Here is a 17844-nt window from a genome sequence, read left to right on the forward strand (position 1 = left end):
GACACGAGACACCCTGAACACCAGCTGTTTAGCATTTAGATAAAACCAAAAAATGTTTCGAGAGGTTGACTCCAAAGATAGCAAAAGAGGAAGAGATTTAAGATTTAATCACGAACATGCCACCCTATTCCTAACAATCATCATGCTTGGCTGGGCCCCGAAGGAAAAGCCTGGACCCTAGGGGCCTAGAAACAGAGAAAAGAAACAAAAGCACAGCAGTTGGGCCACGTCCACCTAAGGAACAGTCACTGCACAAGCGGAGCGTTGCAGAGGAGCCCTGGATCAGCCTCCCAGGATCGGAATGGGTGCGGCCCGGGGAGCCTGGTTCTAGGTGGACACCGAGGGCTGGGGAGCAACCGGTCCCGCGTGCCTGCCCGAGGAGCTACTGCCCCCGGGCGTATTTGCATCGCCACACTATCGGATGAAAGTAGCGTGTAAGGCTCAAGAAAACACATGTCTCTCGGCTATTTTCAGGGGGGAATGCTGGGCACCCTCTGCTCTAAGTCCCTCGGGGTGGGAAGTTAGTGAACTTTCAGAATGGGGGAAGGCGCAGCCTAAGCGAGCCAGGGGCAGGGTGAGGGGGCGCCGCTGGATAGAGATGGGGGAAGGGCGGAGGTGGTTTCCTGAGTGTCTCCCTCCGGAGCCATCCCCGCGCTCAGCCAGCAGGACCGAGGAGGCGCGGAGACGGCGCTCACTTCTCCCCTCGCCTGCCGGCTTTCCAGTAAAGATGCGCCAGGGAGAGGTGTAGCCTGCTCGGGAAAGGCGGGTGTGGAGCGGGAGCGCGGCCGCCCGGGCCTGGGCGCGGCGGGAGGGGCGGCGGCCGGGCTCACAGCTCTTGGCCCCGCGGAGGGCGGCGGCGGCTCCTCACTGCACCAACCTGCAGGCGCGGGCTGGCTGGGCCAGCCGCGGCCCCTCCCACCGCACCCCACCCCCGCCGCCGCCGCCGCCGCCGCCGCCCCGGGAGCCGGCCCGGGTCCCAGTAGGTGCCGCAAGGAGCCGGCGAGCGGAGCTCCCGCTCGGGACCGCAGCCGCCGGGCGACGTCGCCGCCGCACCGGGCACTTCTGTCTCCCCAGAGCGGGTTCCCTTCCCTCCCTGTCCCCTCTCGTCCCCCTTCTCCCCGTCCGTCCCCCTCCGCCCCCGCCCCTGCCCGCACCTCGCCCTCCCTCCTTCCGCCCCGCGCCTCCCGCGATCGCCCCCTCCTGCCCGGCCGCGCTCCCAGCTGGCGCTCAGCACCCCGCGCTCCCCGCGCCCGCTCGCTCGTCTAGCTCAGTCTCCAGCTCCACCTCCGGCTCCCGCTGGGCCTCCCGCTCGCCCTCCGCGTCCGGCTCCCCGCGCGCTCGTCCCGAGTCCGCTGCTCGCCGGCGGCCGCCCGGTCATGTCAGGATGGAGATCCGGCAGCACGAGTGGCTCTCGGCCTCCCCCCATGAGGGCTTCGAGCAGATGAGGCTCAAAAGCCGCCCCAAGGAGCCCTCCCCAAGCCTGACCCGAGTGGGCGCGAACTTCTACAGCAGCGTCAAGCAGCAGGACTACAGCGCCAGCGTCTGGCTTCGGAGGAAAGACAAGCTGGAGCACGTAAGGGCGACTCGCTCCCGGGGGCCTCGGCCAGGCACCTGCCGCTTGCACCCTCCCCGTGGTGGTGGCATGAGCGCGCTCGGGGCGCGGGGCGCGGGGGGCAGGCGAGGGGATCCCGGCAGGCGCCCGCGTCCTAGGTCGGATTTGGGGGCTTCTCTGCCTGCGGTTTCTTGCCTTAATGACCGGGCTGCGGGGAGGGGAGGGCAGGTTCCCTTTCAGGCTCTTGGTCCCTGCGGACCCGACCTGCCCACCTGCGTCTCCCAGTAGGGTTCATTTGCACGGGATTCTGGAGGTGCCTGTGCAGAATGAGCACGAAGGGGAAGTGCCACCAGCGTGGCTCCGAGCAACCCGGCGTTGCATGGTAGTGGGCTTTAGAGCGGCGTTTGCCCGCGTCTTTGGGGGCCGTTTTACTCGGTCCAGAAACTAACAAATTAACGAATGAGTAAAGTTGGCGCCGCTAGCGACCAGCGTGGACCCGCGCACAAGCCATTAGAGTTTTCTGCAGAGTGTCCGCTGGGATGAGCAGTTGGTGATCCTCTCTACTTAAGCCCAACTAGGGAGAGATTTGCGCGTTGCAAGGAGAAAGGCTAAAAACGAGCGGATCGTCGGGCTCCCCAGAAATCCTCCCCTCTGGAGGGTGGGAGCCGGTGAGAGGGGACCTCTACTCCCAAGGAGTGCCGACTTCACGCGAAGTGAATTGGCTCTGGAGTTGAGCTCCTAAGGCTTGCTATTTTGAAAGAAAAAAAAAAACCTTCTAAAAAGGCGTTTAGTGTATCCAGTTTCAAATTTGATCCATCAGCATCTTCTTAAACCAAATGTTAAAATTAAACTAAGAGAATTATCTCAAGAGTGCAGCACAACTAGCTAAGGAGAAGATGCTATTTCTCCCTGCAGTGCTGCAGAATCCAAATTGAGTCTGCTAATGGAATGTGGAGGTTTCCTTGTATTTGGGTCAGGACGCCAACAATGATAAAAAAGATAAGACCAAGAACTCCTAGAACTCACGCATTTCCAACTGCTGCACCGACCTGCATCCCATCTGCCCCCCAAAGCGCTCCTCCTGGGCTCTGCAGCACCAACAGGCTTCTTCCTAGGAGGAAACACGCGAAGAAGGGGCATTTCTCTATTATAATAATCTGAAACGAAGGTCTGTGCCTGCTTTCTGAGGGCCTGATGAAAGTCACTGAAAGCTCTAATGTGAAGCTTTGAGTTGGGCAACAGCACTGTTTTTTGTGTAGAGATCCATTTGCTAATGTCAAAAGGATGCCTCATATCCTTAAGTCCATGGAAGTCGCTGAAGATTTCTAGGATGGCAAGCTGTTTGAAAGGCAATAGTATCCATTAAACATGCCCTCTCCAGAATTAGTGAAGGGGGTGGTGGTGGTATTAGTTTAAAGGGGGCAAACAGCATCTTTATGTATTACATGCAAAGAGCATGTAATCAACCAATGATGTGGCTGATTTTAGTATCAGGGATAACAGTCTAGCTTTGGGAGGGTGATAGAACATATCTTCATTTTAGTTTCACTCTGAATGTGTGTTCTTTTGCAGTTTGTGCTTTTAGCTGGTCTGTTTCCTTTATTCTCTTACTGAAAATCAGTAGTGCAGCCTTCTATGACTATGTCTTGAGTCATGAGCGGTGCACGCATTATACTTAAATGCTTTCTCACTTTTAGATTTTCATTGAAAGTATCAAGTCATACCATGTGTGCCACAGCAGTCTCACCTTTCTACATGAGCATGGGATGCTCAGCCTCCTCTGAGGATCGGAGACCAGGGAAAGGAAGATGTGGTTGTTTGAAAGCGTGTGAGAGTCTGTGCTTTCTTCTTCACTCAGATACTCCAAAAGAGAGCATTGCATTCATTTTTAAAAAATCACTCTCCTCATTTGATATTTAAATCAGTGTAGCATTTGTTTTACTTTTTCAACTACATTTAATGAGAGATGCATGTATCTATGCTGATGTTTTTCTCTACACCCCCTTTCAATTAGAAAGGGGACTTCAAATAAATTTCTTGGTGGTATTCTCTTGCTCCTTTGAAACATCACAAACATTTTTAATGAATTAATATTAATGAAAGTGCTATGAAAAATTAAGTTAGTATACAAATATAAATTTTATTTGAATTCAAGAGCTAGGTGTTTATAATATACATCATGTTGAATGCACTATGACATTTCAGGTAGTTTGATGGTAATTTCTAATAGAAATTAATGTTTGAGATGTCAAACACCTATAACAAATGTAACCTGGTATCATTGCTACAGAAAGCATGAAAATCTAATGTTGACTTCATTGTAAACAACATTCTGAACATATATGGTACCTTCTGATTCAAATGTTGCAGGAATTAGGATGAGTGTGTCATGTGAAATTCAAAGGTGATACATGGTAGTTTAAAAACACCCTTCTGGTCTGTCTAATCAAATGGATGGCCACTTTTTTATGATGTTGAAAAAATAATAATTATGATGGAGATCATATGCCTGAAAACAGCCTACTCAGTTATTTTGCTGGTGCTTTAAAAGCCAATCTAAGTATTAAGGAAATAAATAAGTTATGACTTCAAATGACACACATATTTGGTCATCTTCATAACAGAATTCCCCTGAAATGAAATGTGGCAGTGTGTGGGCTCTGTCCAGACTTCAGAGGGACAGATTAATCTGAAAGTCAATCATGTGATATAAAGCAGACAACTAAAGAATGGATTTCCACCCACTTTGCTAAAAGTGAGAATAATTTATTTCTTCTTTTCTGATTTAAAGGCTGCTGGGCCAATTCTCAGGTTGGACAAGAAAAAAATGACCTGAATTAGTTGAGGATTGGAATCAATCTTTAAATATGGTTCCTGTCACTGGTTGGTCGACACTTAAGATGAACACTTACTAAGAAATAAATGTTTATAGGGAATCATTCCATACTAAAATAATGAATGAGAAGCTGTGAGGAAGTCGTGTTTTGTAACAAGAATTCTGGACTTTGAATTCCACTTGGAAATTTCAGGAAGAAGTAAAATTGCTGGCTATACATAGAATGTTGTATTATTAGTTACAAATAATGCTCTTGGTTGTTAAAATCTTTTGTTTCCTGTTCTGCTTCATAATGTCTAGAGCTTTGGAAGGCATTAGGCTTGGGAAACAGTGAAAGTTCTGTTCTCTGTAGGATCCTGTATTTACTTTAGGTCTAATGCAAAAGTGAAGGATTCTGGTCTAGCAAAGCAAGAGGAGCAAGGGACTACTTCCAAACCCCCTAATCCACCCCTGCTCTTACAGCCTCCCTAGGGCTGGGTTGCTTTGGAGGTAACCATTTAATAAGATGTGACTATCCCAGAGGATAACATGGCATTACGCTGGCATCCTTTGGTGCTGTATGCTTTTTTGAACATTTTTCTTTTTTAAAGGGGGAGAGATGCAAAGCCCACTCTACTTTGTTGCCTGGTTTTATGCCAGCTGCACTGTATGGAGGTTTCCTGGTGCTATTTATGAAGATGGAGATGCCTTATTTTCTCTCCCACTTATTCAATTAGCTCCTGTCAAAGTGTGGTTAAGAGTAGGAGCTCTGGTAAGAGGGACCTGGGTTTAGACTTCGATTTCATTTCTTATTAATTCTGTGGGCAAAAGGACTCACAGTTACCAAGATGCACAACTGTGTTCCCCCTTAGATAAGTCACTGGTTTGCCATGATGAAACAAGACAATCCATGTCTGTACTGCAGGAACGAACATTCTCCAAATGTCAGAGACTTGGACACCACAAAAGTATACTTTCCACCTCACATATCTCACCTGTGCCTATTGGCTGGGGACCATCCTCATCTTGATTGCCTTGCCCGAGGGAAACTCCATTCTGATATTGTTTTTGTGGCTGCCAAAGCAGCTGAAGAGCAGTTGGAAAATCATGTAATGATTTAGGCTTTCAATGCTTCCACCCAGAAATCATCCATTCATATGACTCATGTGTATTGCCCAAAGAAAGGTTCTTGGCCAAGGCTCACTTCAAGAGTAGCACAAGGGGATCCAACTAAGACCCAGAAGGAAGGGAACATCTGTGACCAACTCTCACAAGACTGCTGCAGCATACAAAGCACTTAGTACAGTGTTTGGCCTGTATTAAATGCTCAATACACAGTAACTGTAGGTGTAATGACTTCTCAGGTGCTGCCTGGCTCTCAGGCTGAGTCCTCTCACTCCACCCAAAGAGCTTCCAGATTTCTAATTTGAGATCAGCCTGCATGATGATCCTGGACGCTAAGTGAGTAGATCCTTTGGTCGGCAAGGCTGGCTCACTGTCTTGGGCCTCTTATGCTGTCTCTTTGCCTGGCTTCCCATCCATCCTCTGGGGGCCTGACTCTTCCTGGCTAGTGGGGCCCTTGCTTGCTCCTTGGCTGGCCATTCTGAGGCTGACTTTTCTGGTTCTCACTCTCTCAGCTGGTCCCGCTAGCAGAGACCAACTCCTGGTCCCGTCTCCAACCTCTGCTTCTCTTCCCAGCTTGTGCTGGTGGAATTAAGTCAAGCAACATTTTATTTATTTGCAAGATGTCTCAGAAAGCCCATTTAAAATTGAAAGAGAAAGCAAAAGACAGAATTGGTAAAGCATAAAAGCAGAATCCTTAATGTTCACACCTGTAGTGAGCCATAGTATCTTGATTTATTTAGTAAGTGCCTCACACTTAAAAAAAAGTCTCCTCTAAGTGTGAATTTGCACCTACTTAAATAGAGTTTATGTTACCAGTGAATAGTAAATAAATGCCAAGTGCACACTTGCCTCCTGGAATAAATTATTTACACGAGGAGAAAAGGATAAATGGATTGGAGCACACTTGGTCACAGCGGTCTAGGCTCATATTATGTAATGCCATTTTTGTCCCATGGAGCAGATCCATGAAAATACTGTACCCCCACAGAGTCGACCCATAAAGCGCCAGAAGACAGAGTTCAACCTAAGGGAATGAACCTTTAAAATGTTCCATTAAAAATCCAACAAACAAACAAACAGTCTGGCAAATGCTTAAGAACATTAACATTTACTGGGATCATTTCCTGCGGTTTTAGATAAACAACACAGACAAGCTATAGGTGGAGGCAGGATTCTCTGCTGCCTCCAACTCATCAGTCAAGACATGAAAGTTTAGATGTCTCGTGAGTGTCTTCCAGTGGATCTCAGGGGATGCCCATCACTGTCCTTGTCACCACTACAGTCAACATATATCTACCCACTAATGGACTTCTCTCACTGCAGGTTGACATTGCAGTGTCTTTTGAAGAATTTTTGGTTTCTATGAACTCTCTTGGGTGTGGCTTGACTTATTTTAACATAATCATAGGGACATATCATATTTAATATATTTAATTTGAGAAGCTCTGGATGATTGAATTTAAGGTTTCTTTTTCATCTCTTCTTCCGTATAATAGCTACATGCCAATTTCTGGCTAGTTTCTCTAAAAGTTTTTACTTCTGTCTATAGACTTCTATAACTATAACTATAGACTTCTATAACTGTTACTAAAAACTTAAGTAACAGTTTTTAGTTCTTAATTCTTCTCCAAATAAATCTGATGAGTCCTTTGAATTCTGGGACATGGCAGTAGTTGTAATAAGTTACGTTCTCATACTGAATTGACTGATAGATGGCATAGTTAGACAGACGTGGAGTCTGTGGCAAGACCTCACACCAGAAATGTTGCTTAAACTGTATATATTGAGGACATTAAAATTACCCAATTGCTTAAGATCCATACCTGCACAGACTATGTGCTAAAAGTTTAGGGTACAACGTAAATGTTGAGGTACGGTTAAAAGGTCAAACTGTGGCTATTAAGAGATAGCCCTTTTAACCAAAAAAGCATGTTTAAATTTTTCTCAGAAAGACAGAAAAAGAGCCCAATTTCTAAAATCACAAATCTAGCCCTTATGAAAGAGTTAAGTGAAGAATGAGGCAAACTTTCCCAGGTAGCCTTATCTGCATTGGAAAGTCTTACTGTGCCTGCCAGTTGAAGTCGGCCCAAGTTGAACTACCTGCCTGGGCATCATGGGACTGGATGTCATGACCACTGGGTGATAAATATATTTCTTTATCCTCCAGAGGAGGCAATGAGCCTTGTGTTTCACTGTCTTGAGCTACTACTGTGCTCCTGCCAGTATGTTGTTAGGTCTGATCCAGCAATAACATGAGGAGTTAATTTGAGAGGATGGGACTCATTGACATAAAAAAAAAATACCAACTGGCAAACTCTTCAGTCACCAGATATTTACTGAGTGTCTTTCATGTGAAAGATACTGTGTTAGGAAGCTGTGAGGTCTTTAATTCAACAAGCATTTATTTGACATATACTGTGTTATTAACAATGTTATTAAATACAAAGACCAGTGCAGGGTTCCTTCCCTGAAGATGTTTAAAGTTGTATAAACAGAGTTACGATACAATTGCAGTGTTATGATTAAATAGAAGAATGCAAACTATTAATAGTATAAGAATACTGCCTTCAAGGGACTGGTTGTTTAGATGATAAAGTATACTTAAAAAAAATAAGCAATGGATACTGTCATACATAATGATAATGTATCATAACAAAATCCATTTTATTCCAGTAATGCAAAGTTGATATGAAATTTGAAAATCAATTACTATATTATATCATATTAATAGAATAAAAGAGTAAGACCATACAATTATCTCAACAGAGGAAGAAAAAGAATTTGATGAAATTGTGTACCCATGCATGATAACGTGCTCAACTGACAAGAAATAAAAGCAATCATTACTATTCTGATAAACAATTTCTTTAAAAAGAATCACAGTTAATGGCGAACTATTGAAAAATTATTTGCAGATTGTGAGACAGAGATGTCCGTGGTCATTGCTTCTAGTTGGCATTGTACGGAAGTAATAGACAATACAATAAGGCAAGAAAAAGAAATAAAAACATAAGAATGGAAAATGTGTAATGACATTGTCACTATTAGCAGACAGTATGATTATGTACATTTGAAAATACAAAATAAACTACAGATATACTTAATGAATTAATACTGTCACTGGATTTATCAGGGCCACTGGATTCAAAGCCAATAGGCAAAATTTAATTATTAGAAATTCTAGTCTAAAACTTAAAAACATTACCATTTACATTAACATAAATATGTCAAATACTTAGGAATAAATTTAATAAAAGCTGGTAAGACCTCTTTTTAATTCTCCTCTAAATTGACCTATAGAGTAGATCCATTTCCAATTAAAATGTCAACAAGTTTGTGTGTGTGTGTATTGAAAAATGATTCTGAAATTTATATGGAAATGCAAAGGGCCAACAATAGCCAAGACAATCTTTAAAAAGAAGAACAAAGCCTGCTTCCAGGTATCAAAACTTATTCTAAAGCTAGATTAATTAAAACAGTGTGGTATTGGTGCAAGGATAAACAAATGGATCAACTGACAAACTAGACAGTGCAGAAACAGACCTGTGCAGATATAGATACTTGATTGATGACAAAAGTGACTCTGTAATGCAGTGGGAAAGAGATAATCTTTTCAAAAAAGGGTGCTGGGTCAGTTGCATATCCACATTAAAATACATATTCATTTGTGTTTTAATATGAATCAGTTTAATATGAGTTGTAAACCTAAATTGGAAAGTGAAACAATGAGGCTTCTAGAACAAAATATATTAAAAAAATTCTTCATCAACTTGGCTAAGGAAAAATTTGGAAGCAGTTTTAATAATCCCAATTTATTAGATTAGTAAACTGGACTATATTAGAAGTAAGTGCTTTTGTCTATAAAATATTTGATTAACAGCATGAAAGACAAGTCACAAAGTAGAAGGATATGTATATATATATATATATATATATATAAAATTTACTTTAGAAGAATATGTTTTTAGCACACACTCTGGCAAAGAGTTTTAATCCAGGATATGTAAAGAGCACCTACAAATCAATAAGAAAAATATAGACAGCCCAACAGAAAAGTGAGGAAGACACTTGAACAGGAACTTCACAAAAGAGGATATCCAGATGGGCAGTAAATGCATGAAAAGGTGCTTGATGTCATTAGTTATCAAGGAAGTACAAAATTCAAACAAAATTATACACCATTATTCAAACACAAGAATGGCTAAAATTAAAATAAAATAATTGACAGTGACCAAAGTATTGATGAAAATGGGGAGCATCTGTAGCTCTCATAACTTCTGGTAGGACTTCATTCATAGCTGCTTTGGAAAACTGTTTGCAGTATCTACTACGTTAAACACATCTTTTGATATTTTGACCTATAAAATTTAAATTCTATGTATATATCAAATAAATGTGTGCTCAGGTTAACGAAAGACATATACACAAATGCTTGCTGAAGCATTATTTTAGTTGTTCACAGTAGGATGCATCCCTAATATCCAACTATAGTTGAATGAACAATATATTGTAGTTTATCCATACAGTGTAATACATTGAGCATTGAAAAGAGATTTTACATATATCTATTGCATCTGCATGCAATAATGTGGATGACTCTTTCAGGCATAGTAATGAATGAAAGAAGACAGACATAGACAGTATGATTCCATTTATGTCAAGAAACAGGCAAAGCTGGCCAGGCGTGGTGGCACACGCCTGTAATCCCAGCACTTTGGGAGGCCGAGGTAGGTGGGTCACCTGAGGTCAGCAGTTTGAGACCAGCCTGACCAACATGGTGAAACCCCATCTCTACTAAATACAAAAAAATTAGCTTAGTGTGGTGGCACATGCCTGTAATCCGAGCTAGTTGGGAGGCTGAGACAGGAGAATCACTTGTATCTGGGAGGCGGAGGTTACAGTGAGCCGAGATCGTGCCATTGCACTCCAGCCTGGGCAACAGTAGTGAAACACACTCTTTCTCTCTCTCTCTGTCTCTCACACACACACACACACACACACACACACACACACACAAACAAAGGCAAAGCTAAAGCATGGAGCTAGGACTCAGAATTAGCGATTACTTCTGAGGGTAAAATGGGCACGAAGGAGGCTTCTGGGGAGCTAATACTGTTCTATCTCTATTTTTAGGTGTTGGTTACAAAGTAAACATTTACAGAGCTATACACAGAAGGTTTGCATCTTTATGTAGATTTCCATGGTAGTTTACAAAAAGTAAATAAAATGCCTACAGTGCCCTTAGCCTTGCTTAATGCGTCTCTCCAGCTATACCTCCTCAGACTCTATGCTTCTCCTGTCCTACTCTCTCTAACCCATGGAGGTCTTTGTCCTTGATGTTCTCTGTCACTGTTGTCTTCATGTGGGTGACTGCTGCTTGTCACCTCCCCCTGTATGACTTCCCGGGTCCTTCCCTCTCCTCACCTCCCCATCTGCTTTAGACAACCTTCCCTGTTATCCCATTGCACATAAGACTGTATCTAGTTGGATCTTTATTTGCCTTTCCCACTAAACTACTCACTCTTTAATAAATTCTCTTTTTTAGTAGAACATCTGTTATTTTATTCAACAGGGGGGAAGATAAAACATTCTTTTTTTTTTCTTTCTGACTTTTATTCAACTTTTAGGTCTTGTGGGGGTACATGTGAAGGTTTGTTACATAGGTAAACACATGTCACGGGGATTTGTTGTATCATATTTCATCACCAGGTCTTAAGCCTGATACCCAGTAGTTATCTTTTCTGGAGTTCCTCCCAGGAGCAATTGTTTAGTGAATTGTGACCTTCTTGCTTCAGAGACCTTAAATCATGCCTTGTCCAGAGAAGGATATCAAGTAAGGCCTCACTCTTGGTGATGGTTTGTACTGGCTTAAGGACCTGGAGGAAGAGCTGCCGGTTGTAGGACTGGTCTGAATTAAGACTTTTGAGCAGAATCTGGACAGCCAAAAACCTTTTTGGGAGAGCAGTGACTTAACAAGTATATCTGGGGACAGAGTTTATTTAAGGAAGAATTGGGTGTAAAAACACCCACAATGGTAGATCAATGGGCTTGAGGACTTGGAAGATACTGGGCTTTATTCTGTAAGCAAAGGGGAGATATTTGAATAGATACTTTATTTGGAAAGCCCAGGTTTCAGAAAATCTGGTGGCATGCAGTGTTGAGGAATGAGAGCCTCGAATTGGGGAGACTAGTGTAGCATCTTTTTTAGTGGTCCATACAGGAACTGTGAAAAGGGAAGTAAAAAGAGATGATGGAAGTAGAAAACTAATGAGGCACCAATGCAAGAAGTGTTGTAAAATAAGAGCTCATAGGACTTGCTGTTGAATTGGATCTGGTGAGTCTGAGCAAGCTCATTTATTCAGGAAACATTTATTGAGTGCCGGGGATGTGCCAGAAACTGTGATTGGCATGATGGACACAAGAATGAACAGGGAAAATTCCAAAGACTACTTGAAAGTTGGAATTCTGCTTTTTGTATCTTGGATCCACACCATTGTTGTGGTCTTGATTCATATTATCCATCTTTGTGTGATTATAATTAACAAACATTCCAATACCTACTGCCTACAGGGAGTTGAGCTTCAGACTTTGGAAGATTCAATATATATGAGTGGGCCTTTGGCCTCAGGTTACTTATGATCTGGTTGTCTTTCAAGACTCAATTTACATGTCATCATTTCTAAACCTAAAGCCTTGTTGGGTGTCCCTCCTATGTGGTCCTGTAACACCATGGACAGCATATTATAACCCTTAACAACACTGTTTTATTTTTTTTTAATTGGCTGTCTATCTTCTGCCCTCAATGGAAAGTTTTTGAGGGCAGCAATGGTGTCTTATAAGAATGTACTGTTAATGCCAAGCACAGTGCCTGGTAGATTCCTAATACTGATTAACTTGACTATTGAAACAGCAAGTAAATGAATGAATGAATGTGTGTTGAGTGAGACAGGGCTTAGACATTTGAGTGAAAGAATAAGATGGCATATGCTACCTGCCAGATGAATGCTACAGATGTTATATGCAACAAAAATTCACTGGAGGCTGAGTGCAGGTGACTCAGGCCTGTAATCCCAGCACTTTGGGAGGCTGGACTGGGAGGATCGCTTGAGCTTAGGAGTTTGAGACCAGCCTGGACAACATAGTGAGATCCTGTCTCTACAAAAAAATTAAAAATTAGCCAGGCATGGTAGCACGTGTCTGTATGCCTGTAGTCCCAGCTACGTAGGAGGCTAAGGTGGGAGGATCACTTGAACCCAGGAGGATGAGACTGCAATTAGCCATGATTGTGCTACCACACTCCAGCCTGGGCAACAGAATGAGACCCTGTCTCCAAAAAAAAAAAAAAAAAAAAAAAAAAGAAAGAAAACAAGAAAGAATTCAGTGGAAAGAAACCTCAGGTTTGCATGAGAAACTACCCATTAGGCATTCACACAGTTATAATTGTCAGATGAAGAAGGTAATATACAAGGCTGCAGCTAAACCATCCCACAGGTTGAGATTTCATTGATTTTCTCCTGAGACTTGGGAAATGGAGTCACTTTAGTGATCTGTTTCAATATCCAATGTTACTGTTTATGGTGGACTGTTTTGGGAGTTTCAACTTCCATATGTGTCCATTTTCATTAGTCTAGAGGAGAACATTAACTTTTTTAAATTTTTTCTGAGTACAGTGTTCTAGCTTGTTGCCTTGCCTAAATCTGCTGGCTCATTATTTAGCTCCTGCCCTGCTCTGGCTGAGTGCACTTGATCAGAGACTGTAAGACACTCTGCAGCAGGGAATGTGTCAAACCCACCAAAATACTTTTTTTTTTTTGAGACGGAGTCTCGCTCTGTCGCCCAGGCTGGAGTGCAGTGGCATGATCTTGGCTCACTGCAAGCTCTGCCTCTCGGGTTCGGGTTCACGCCATTCTCCTGCCTCAGCCTCCTGAGTAGCTGGGACTACAGGCGCCCGCCACCATGCCCGGCTAATTTTTATTTTTTGTATTTTTAGTACAGACGGGGTTTCACCATGTTAGCCAGGATGGTCTCGATCTCCTGACCTCGTGATCTGCCCGCCTTGGCCTCCCAAAGTGCTGGGATTACAGGCGTGAGCCACCGCACCCAACCAAACCCGCCAAAATACTCTTAAAGGCTGGCCAGCCTTGATTATTAAGAATCTTCTACTCTGACTTTCTGACTCAACTGATTCCTAACTTTTCCATTCCCTGAAATCCTATTGCTTTCATCCATGATATGTCTGTGACATGTGCACACATTGCTAAGAGTCTGCCTATGAGACTCCCAATGTATCTTTCTATTAAAGAAACTTTAATTTGGAATACCTGTAGATCTACAGAAAATTTGCAAAGATAGTACAAGCATCTCCTATACACCTTTTTCCTGATTTTCATTTCCCCTAATGTGTTGACACCTCAACTCCACACTTTATCTGAATTTCACTAGTTTTTAAATTAACGTCCCTTTTCTGTTCCAGGATCTCATCCAAGATACCACATTGCATTTAGTTGTCGTGTGTCCCTAGTCACCTCTTGTCCATGACAGTTTCTCAAGCTTTCCTTATTTTTCACCACCTTGACAGTTTAAAGGCATACAGTTCGGGTCTTTTATAGAATGTCCCTCACTTTGTGCATGTCTGATTTTTTTTTCATGGTTAGACTGGGATTAGGGGCATTAGGATGGAGTACCACAGAGGTCAAGTGTGCTTCTTGTCACATCATATCATGGCATACATGCTATTTACATGACATGATCGATGATGCTAATCTTTATCGTTTGGTGAAAGTAGTGTTTGCCAGGTTTCTCACTATAAAGTTACTATTTTTCCCTTTCTGCACTGTAATTTTTTGAAGCTAGACATGAAGTCCCACATCCCCACGTTCAGCAACTCCTGGGCTAGGGAGTAGCTGCATTTATTATTTGTAATTTTTTGTAAGGAAGATTAATCTATTTTCCCTCAATATCTTATTTATTCAAACTTTTATTTGTATCAGTAGAACCCTGGGATATTTATCTTACGTTGTGGGTAAAATCCAGTTCGATGGTACTTTTATTATTCTTTAAGTTGTTCCTGCTTTGGTCATGAGAAGCTCTTTTAGGTGAGCCCCTGTGTCCGTTGGACATGCCCACATCCTTTTATTTGGGGGGACTTCCTTATGCTGTGGTAACTACAGAATACTCCAGGCTCATCTCATTTCCTGCCCCTTCCTAACATCTTAAAGATATTTTCTCATAAGTATATTAAAAATGATATTACATTTTCAGCCCCAACAGGGTCCACTCTTAAAGGCTCTAATAAGATAAATACATAGTCATTTAATATATCCAGTAAAATCTCAATACAGATGTTTTGGTAAAGATGAAACATCTTCATTTGAACTTTTTATAAAACTCCTGAAATATCCTTAATTATAACCATGGCCTGTAAACTCTCATTCAGATGATGGAGAGAAGTCTTCTACTAAGCAAATGACAGGGCATGGTAAGTGGTACAGTGACTTTATGTAGTATCCTAATATAGTGTGTGTGTACATGTGTGCATGCATGTGTGTACAGATACTCTCTTTGTACATACAGATATTGTTATTCTTTTATTTCCAGCATGAGTGGCCTGTTGTTGGAGAATCGTATTCTGCACTAGGCAGACATAATTCCATTCGTATTCCATGGTTCCCCAATTGGCATTATTTTCCAACTTTGTGTGTGTGTGTGTGTGTGTGTGTGTGTGTGTGTGTGTGTGTATGTACTTAGAATATTTGGCCTGTGTGTGGGAAAGGGGTCTTCCATAGTCAGCCATCATGAGCCAAGACACCACTATCTGAGATTTCAAATCTCCTTCAAAAACTGACTTGGGAACTTTCCAACACCAGCCCATTCATTGATACTAATAAAACATCTCCAATGAGAACCAAGAAAAGATGGATAAGAAGAGAAGGAAGTGAGAGAGGGCATCCCTGTCTTGTGCCAGTTTTCAAAGGGAATGCTTCCAGTTTTTGCCCATTTGGTATGATATTGGCTGTGGGCTTGTCATAGATAGCTCTTATTATTTTGAGATACGTTCCATCAATACCTAATTTATTGAGAGTTTTTAGCATGAAGCATTGCTGAATTTTGTCAAAGGCCTTTTCTGCATCTATTGAGATAATCGTGTGGTTTTTGTTTTTGGTTCTGTTTATATGCTGGATTACTTTTATCGATTTGCATTTGTTGAACCAGCCTTGCATCCCAGGGATGAAGCCCACTTGATCATGGTGGATAAGCTTTTTGATGTGCTTCTGGATTCGGTTTGCCAGTATTTTATTGAGGATTTTTGCATCAATGTTCATCAAGGATATTGGTCTAAAATTCTCTTTTTTGGTTGTGTCTCTGCCCGGCTTTGGTATCAGGATGATGCTGGCCTCATAAAATGAGTTAGGGAGGATTCCCTCTTTTTCTATTGATTGGAATAGTTTCAGAAGGAATGGTACCAGTTCCTCCTTGTATCTCTGGTAGAATTCGGCTGTGAATCCATCTGGTCCTGGACTATTTTTGGTTGGTAAGCTATTGATTATTGCCACAATTTCAGAGCCTGTTATTGGTCTATTCAGAGATTCAACTTCTTCCTGGTTTAGTCTTGGGAGAGTGTATGTGTCGAGGAATTTATCCATTTCTTCTAGATTTTCTAGTTTATTTGCGTAGAGGTGTTTGTAGTATTCTCTGATGGTAGTTTTTTCAACACAGTGTTGGAAGTTCTGGCCAGGGCAATTAGGCAGGAGAAGGAAATAAAGGGTATTCAATTAGGAAAAGAGGAAGTCAAATTGTCCCTGTTTGCAGATGACATGATTGCAGATGACATCTAGAAAACCCCATTGTCTCCGCCCAAAATCTCCTTAAGCTGAAAAGCAACTTCAGCAAAGTCTCAGGATACAAAATCAATGTACAAAAATCACAAGCATTCTTATACACCAATAACAGACAAACAGAGACCCAAATCATGAGTGAACTCCCATTCACAATTGCTTCAGAGAGAATAAAATACCTAGGAATCCAACTTAAAAGGGATGTGAAGGACCTCTTCAAGGAGAATTACAAACCACTGCTCAATGAAATAAAAGAGGATACAAACACATGGAAGAACATTCCATGCTCATGGGTAGGAAGAATCAATATCGTGAAAATGGCCATACTGCCCAAGGTAATTTATAGATTCAATGCCATCCCCATCAAGCTACCAATGACTTTCTTCACAGAATTGGAAAAAACTACTTTCAAGTTCATATGGAACCAAAAAAGAGCCTGCATCACCAAGTCAATCCTAAGCCAAAAGAACAAAGCTGGAGGCATCACGCTACCTGACTTCAAACTATACTACAAGGCTACAGTAACCAAAACAGCATGGTACTGGTACCAAAACAGAGATATAGATCAATGGAATAGAACAGAGCCCTCAGAAATAACACCGCATATCTACAACGATCTGATCTTTGACAAACCTGAGAAAAACAAGCAATGGGGAAAGGATTCCCTATTTAATAAATGGTGCTGGGAAAACTGGCTAGCCATATGTAGAAAGCTGAAACTGGATCCCTTCCTTACACCTTATACAAAAATTAATTCAAGATGGATTAAAGACTTAAATGTTAGACCTAAAACCATAAAAACCCTAGAAGAACACCTAGGCAATACCATTCAGGACACAGGCATGGGCAAGGACTTCATGTCTAAAACACCAAAAGCAATGGCAACAAAAGCCAAAATTGACAAATGGGATCTAATTAAACTCAAGAGCTTCTGCACAGCAAAAGAAACTACCATCAGAGTGAACAGGCAACCTACAAAATGGGAGAAAATTTTCGCAACCTACTCATCTGACAAAGGGCTAATATCCAGAATCTACAATGAACTCAAACAAATTTACAAGAAAAAAACAACCCCATCAAAAAGTGGGCAAAGGACATGAACAGACACTTCCCAAAAGAAGACATTTATGCAGCCAAAAAACACATGAAAAAATGCTCACCATCACTGGCCATCAGAGAAATGCAAATCAAAACCACAATGAGATACCATCTCACACCAGTTAGAATGGTGATCATTAAAAAGTCAGGAAACAACAGGTGCTGGAGAGGATGTGGAGAAATAGGAACACTTTTACACTGTTGGTGGGACTGTAAACTAGTTCAACCATTGTGGAAGTCATTGTGGCGATTCCTCAGTGATCTAGAACTAGAAATACCATTTGACCCAGCAATCCCATTACTGGGTATATACCCAAAGGACTATAAATCATGGTGCTGTAAAGACACATGCACACGTATGTTTATTGCGGCACTATTCACAATAGCAAAGACTTGGAACCAACCCAAATGTCCAACAA

The 17844-nt window shown here is 42.3% G+C and overlaps 1 protein-coding gene across 5 annotated transcripts in view; it reads left to right on the top strand.

The window, feature by feature from the left end:
- The first annotated feature begins 215 nt into the window (after nt 1-215).
- Nucleotides 216-17844, top strand: part of PLD5 (phospholipase D family member 5) — a 436159-nt gene continuing 418530 nt past the window's right edge. For 2 of the 5 annotated variants that reach the window (XM_054560813.2, XM_054560821.2), the window contains exon 1: nt 218-434. Coding sequence is in view for 1 of the 5 variants with exons in the window: in XM_024254143.3 (XP_024109911.1) it covers nt 1385-1573 (189 nt within the window). In the remaining 4 variants the exon portion in view is untranslated. Of the gene's footprint in view, nt 435-979; nt 1574-17844 lie in introns of those variants that run through there. The other 3 variants (XR_008527647.2, XM_024254143.3, XM_054560816.2) reach the window with 2 other exon arrangements.

This window comes from Pongo abelii, chromosome 1 (genome assembly GCF_028885655.2).
Source record: "Pongo abelii isolate AG06213 chromosome 1, NHGRI_mPonAbe1-v2.0_pri, whole genome shotgun sequence".
NCBI classification, from domain to species: Eukaryota; Metazoa; Chordata; class Mammalia; order Primates; family Hominidae; genus Pongo; species Pongo abelii.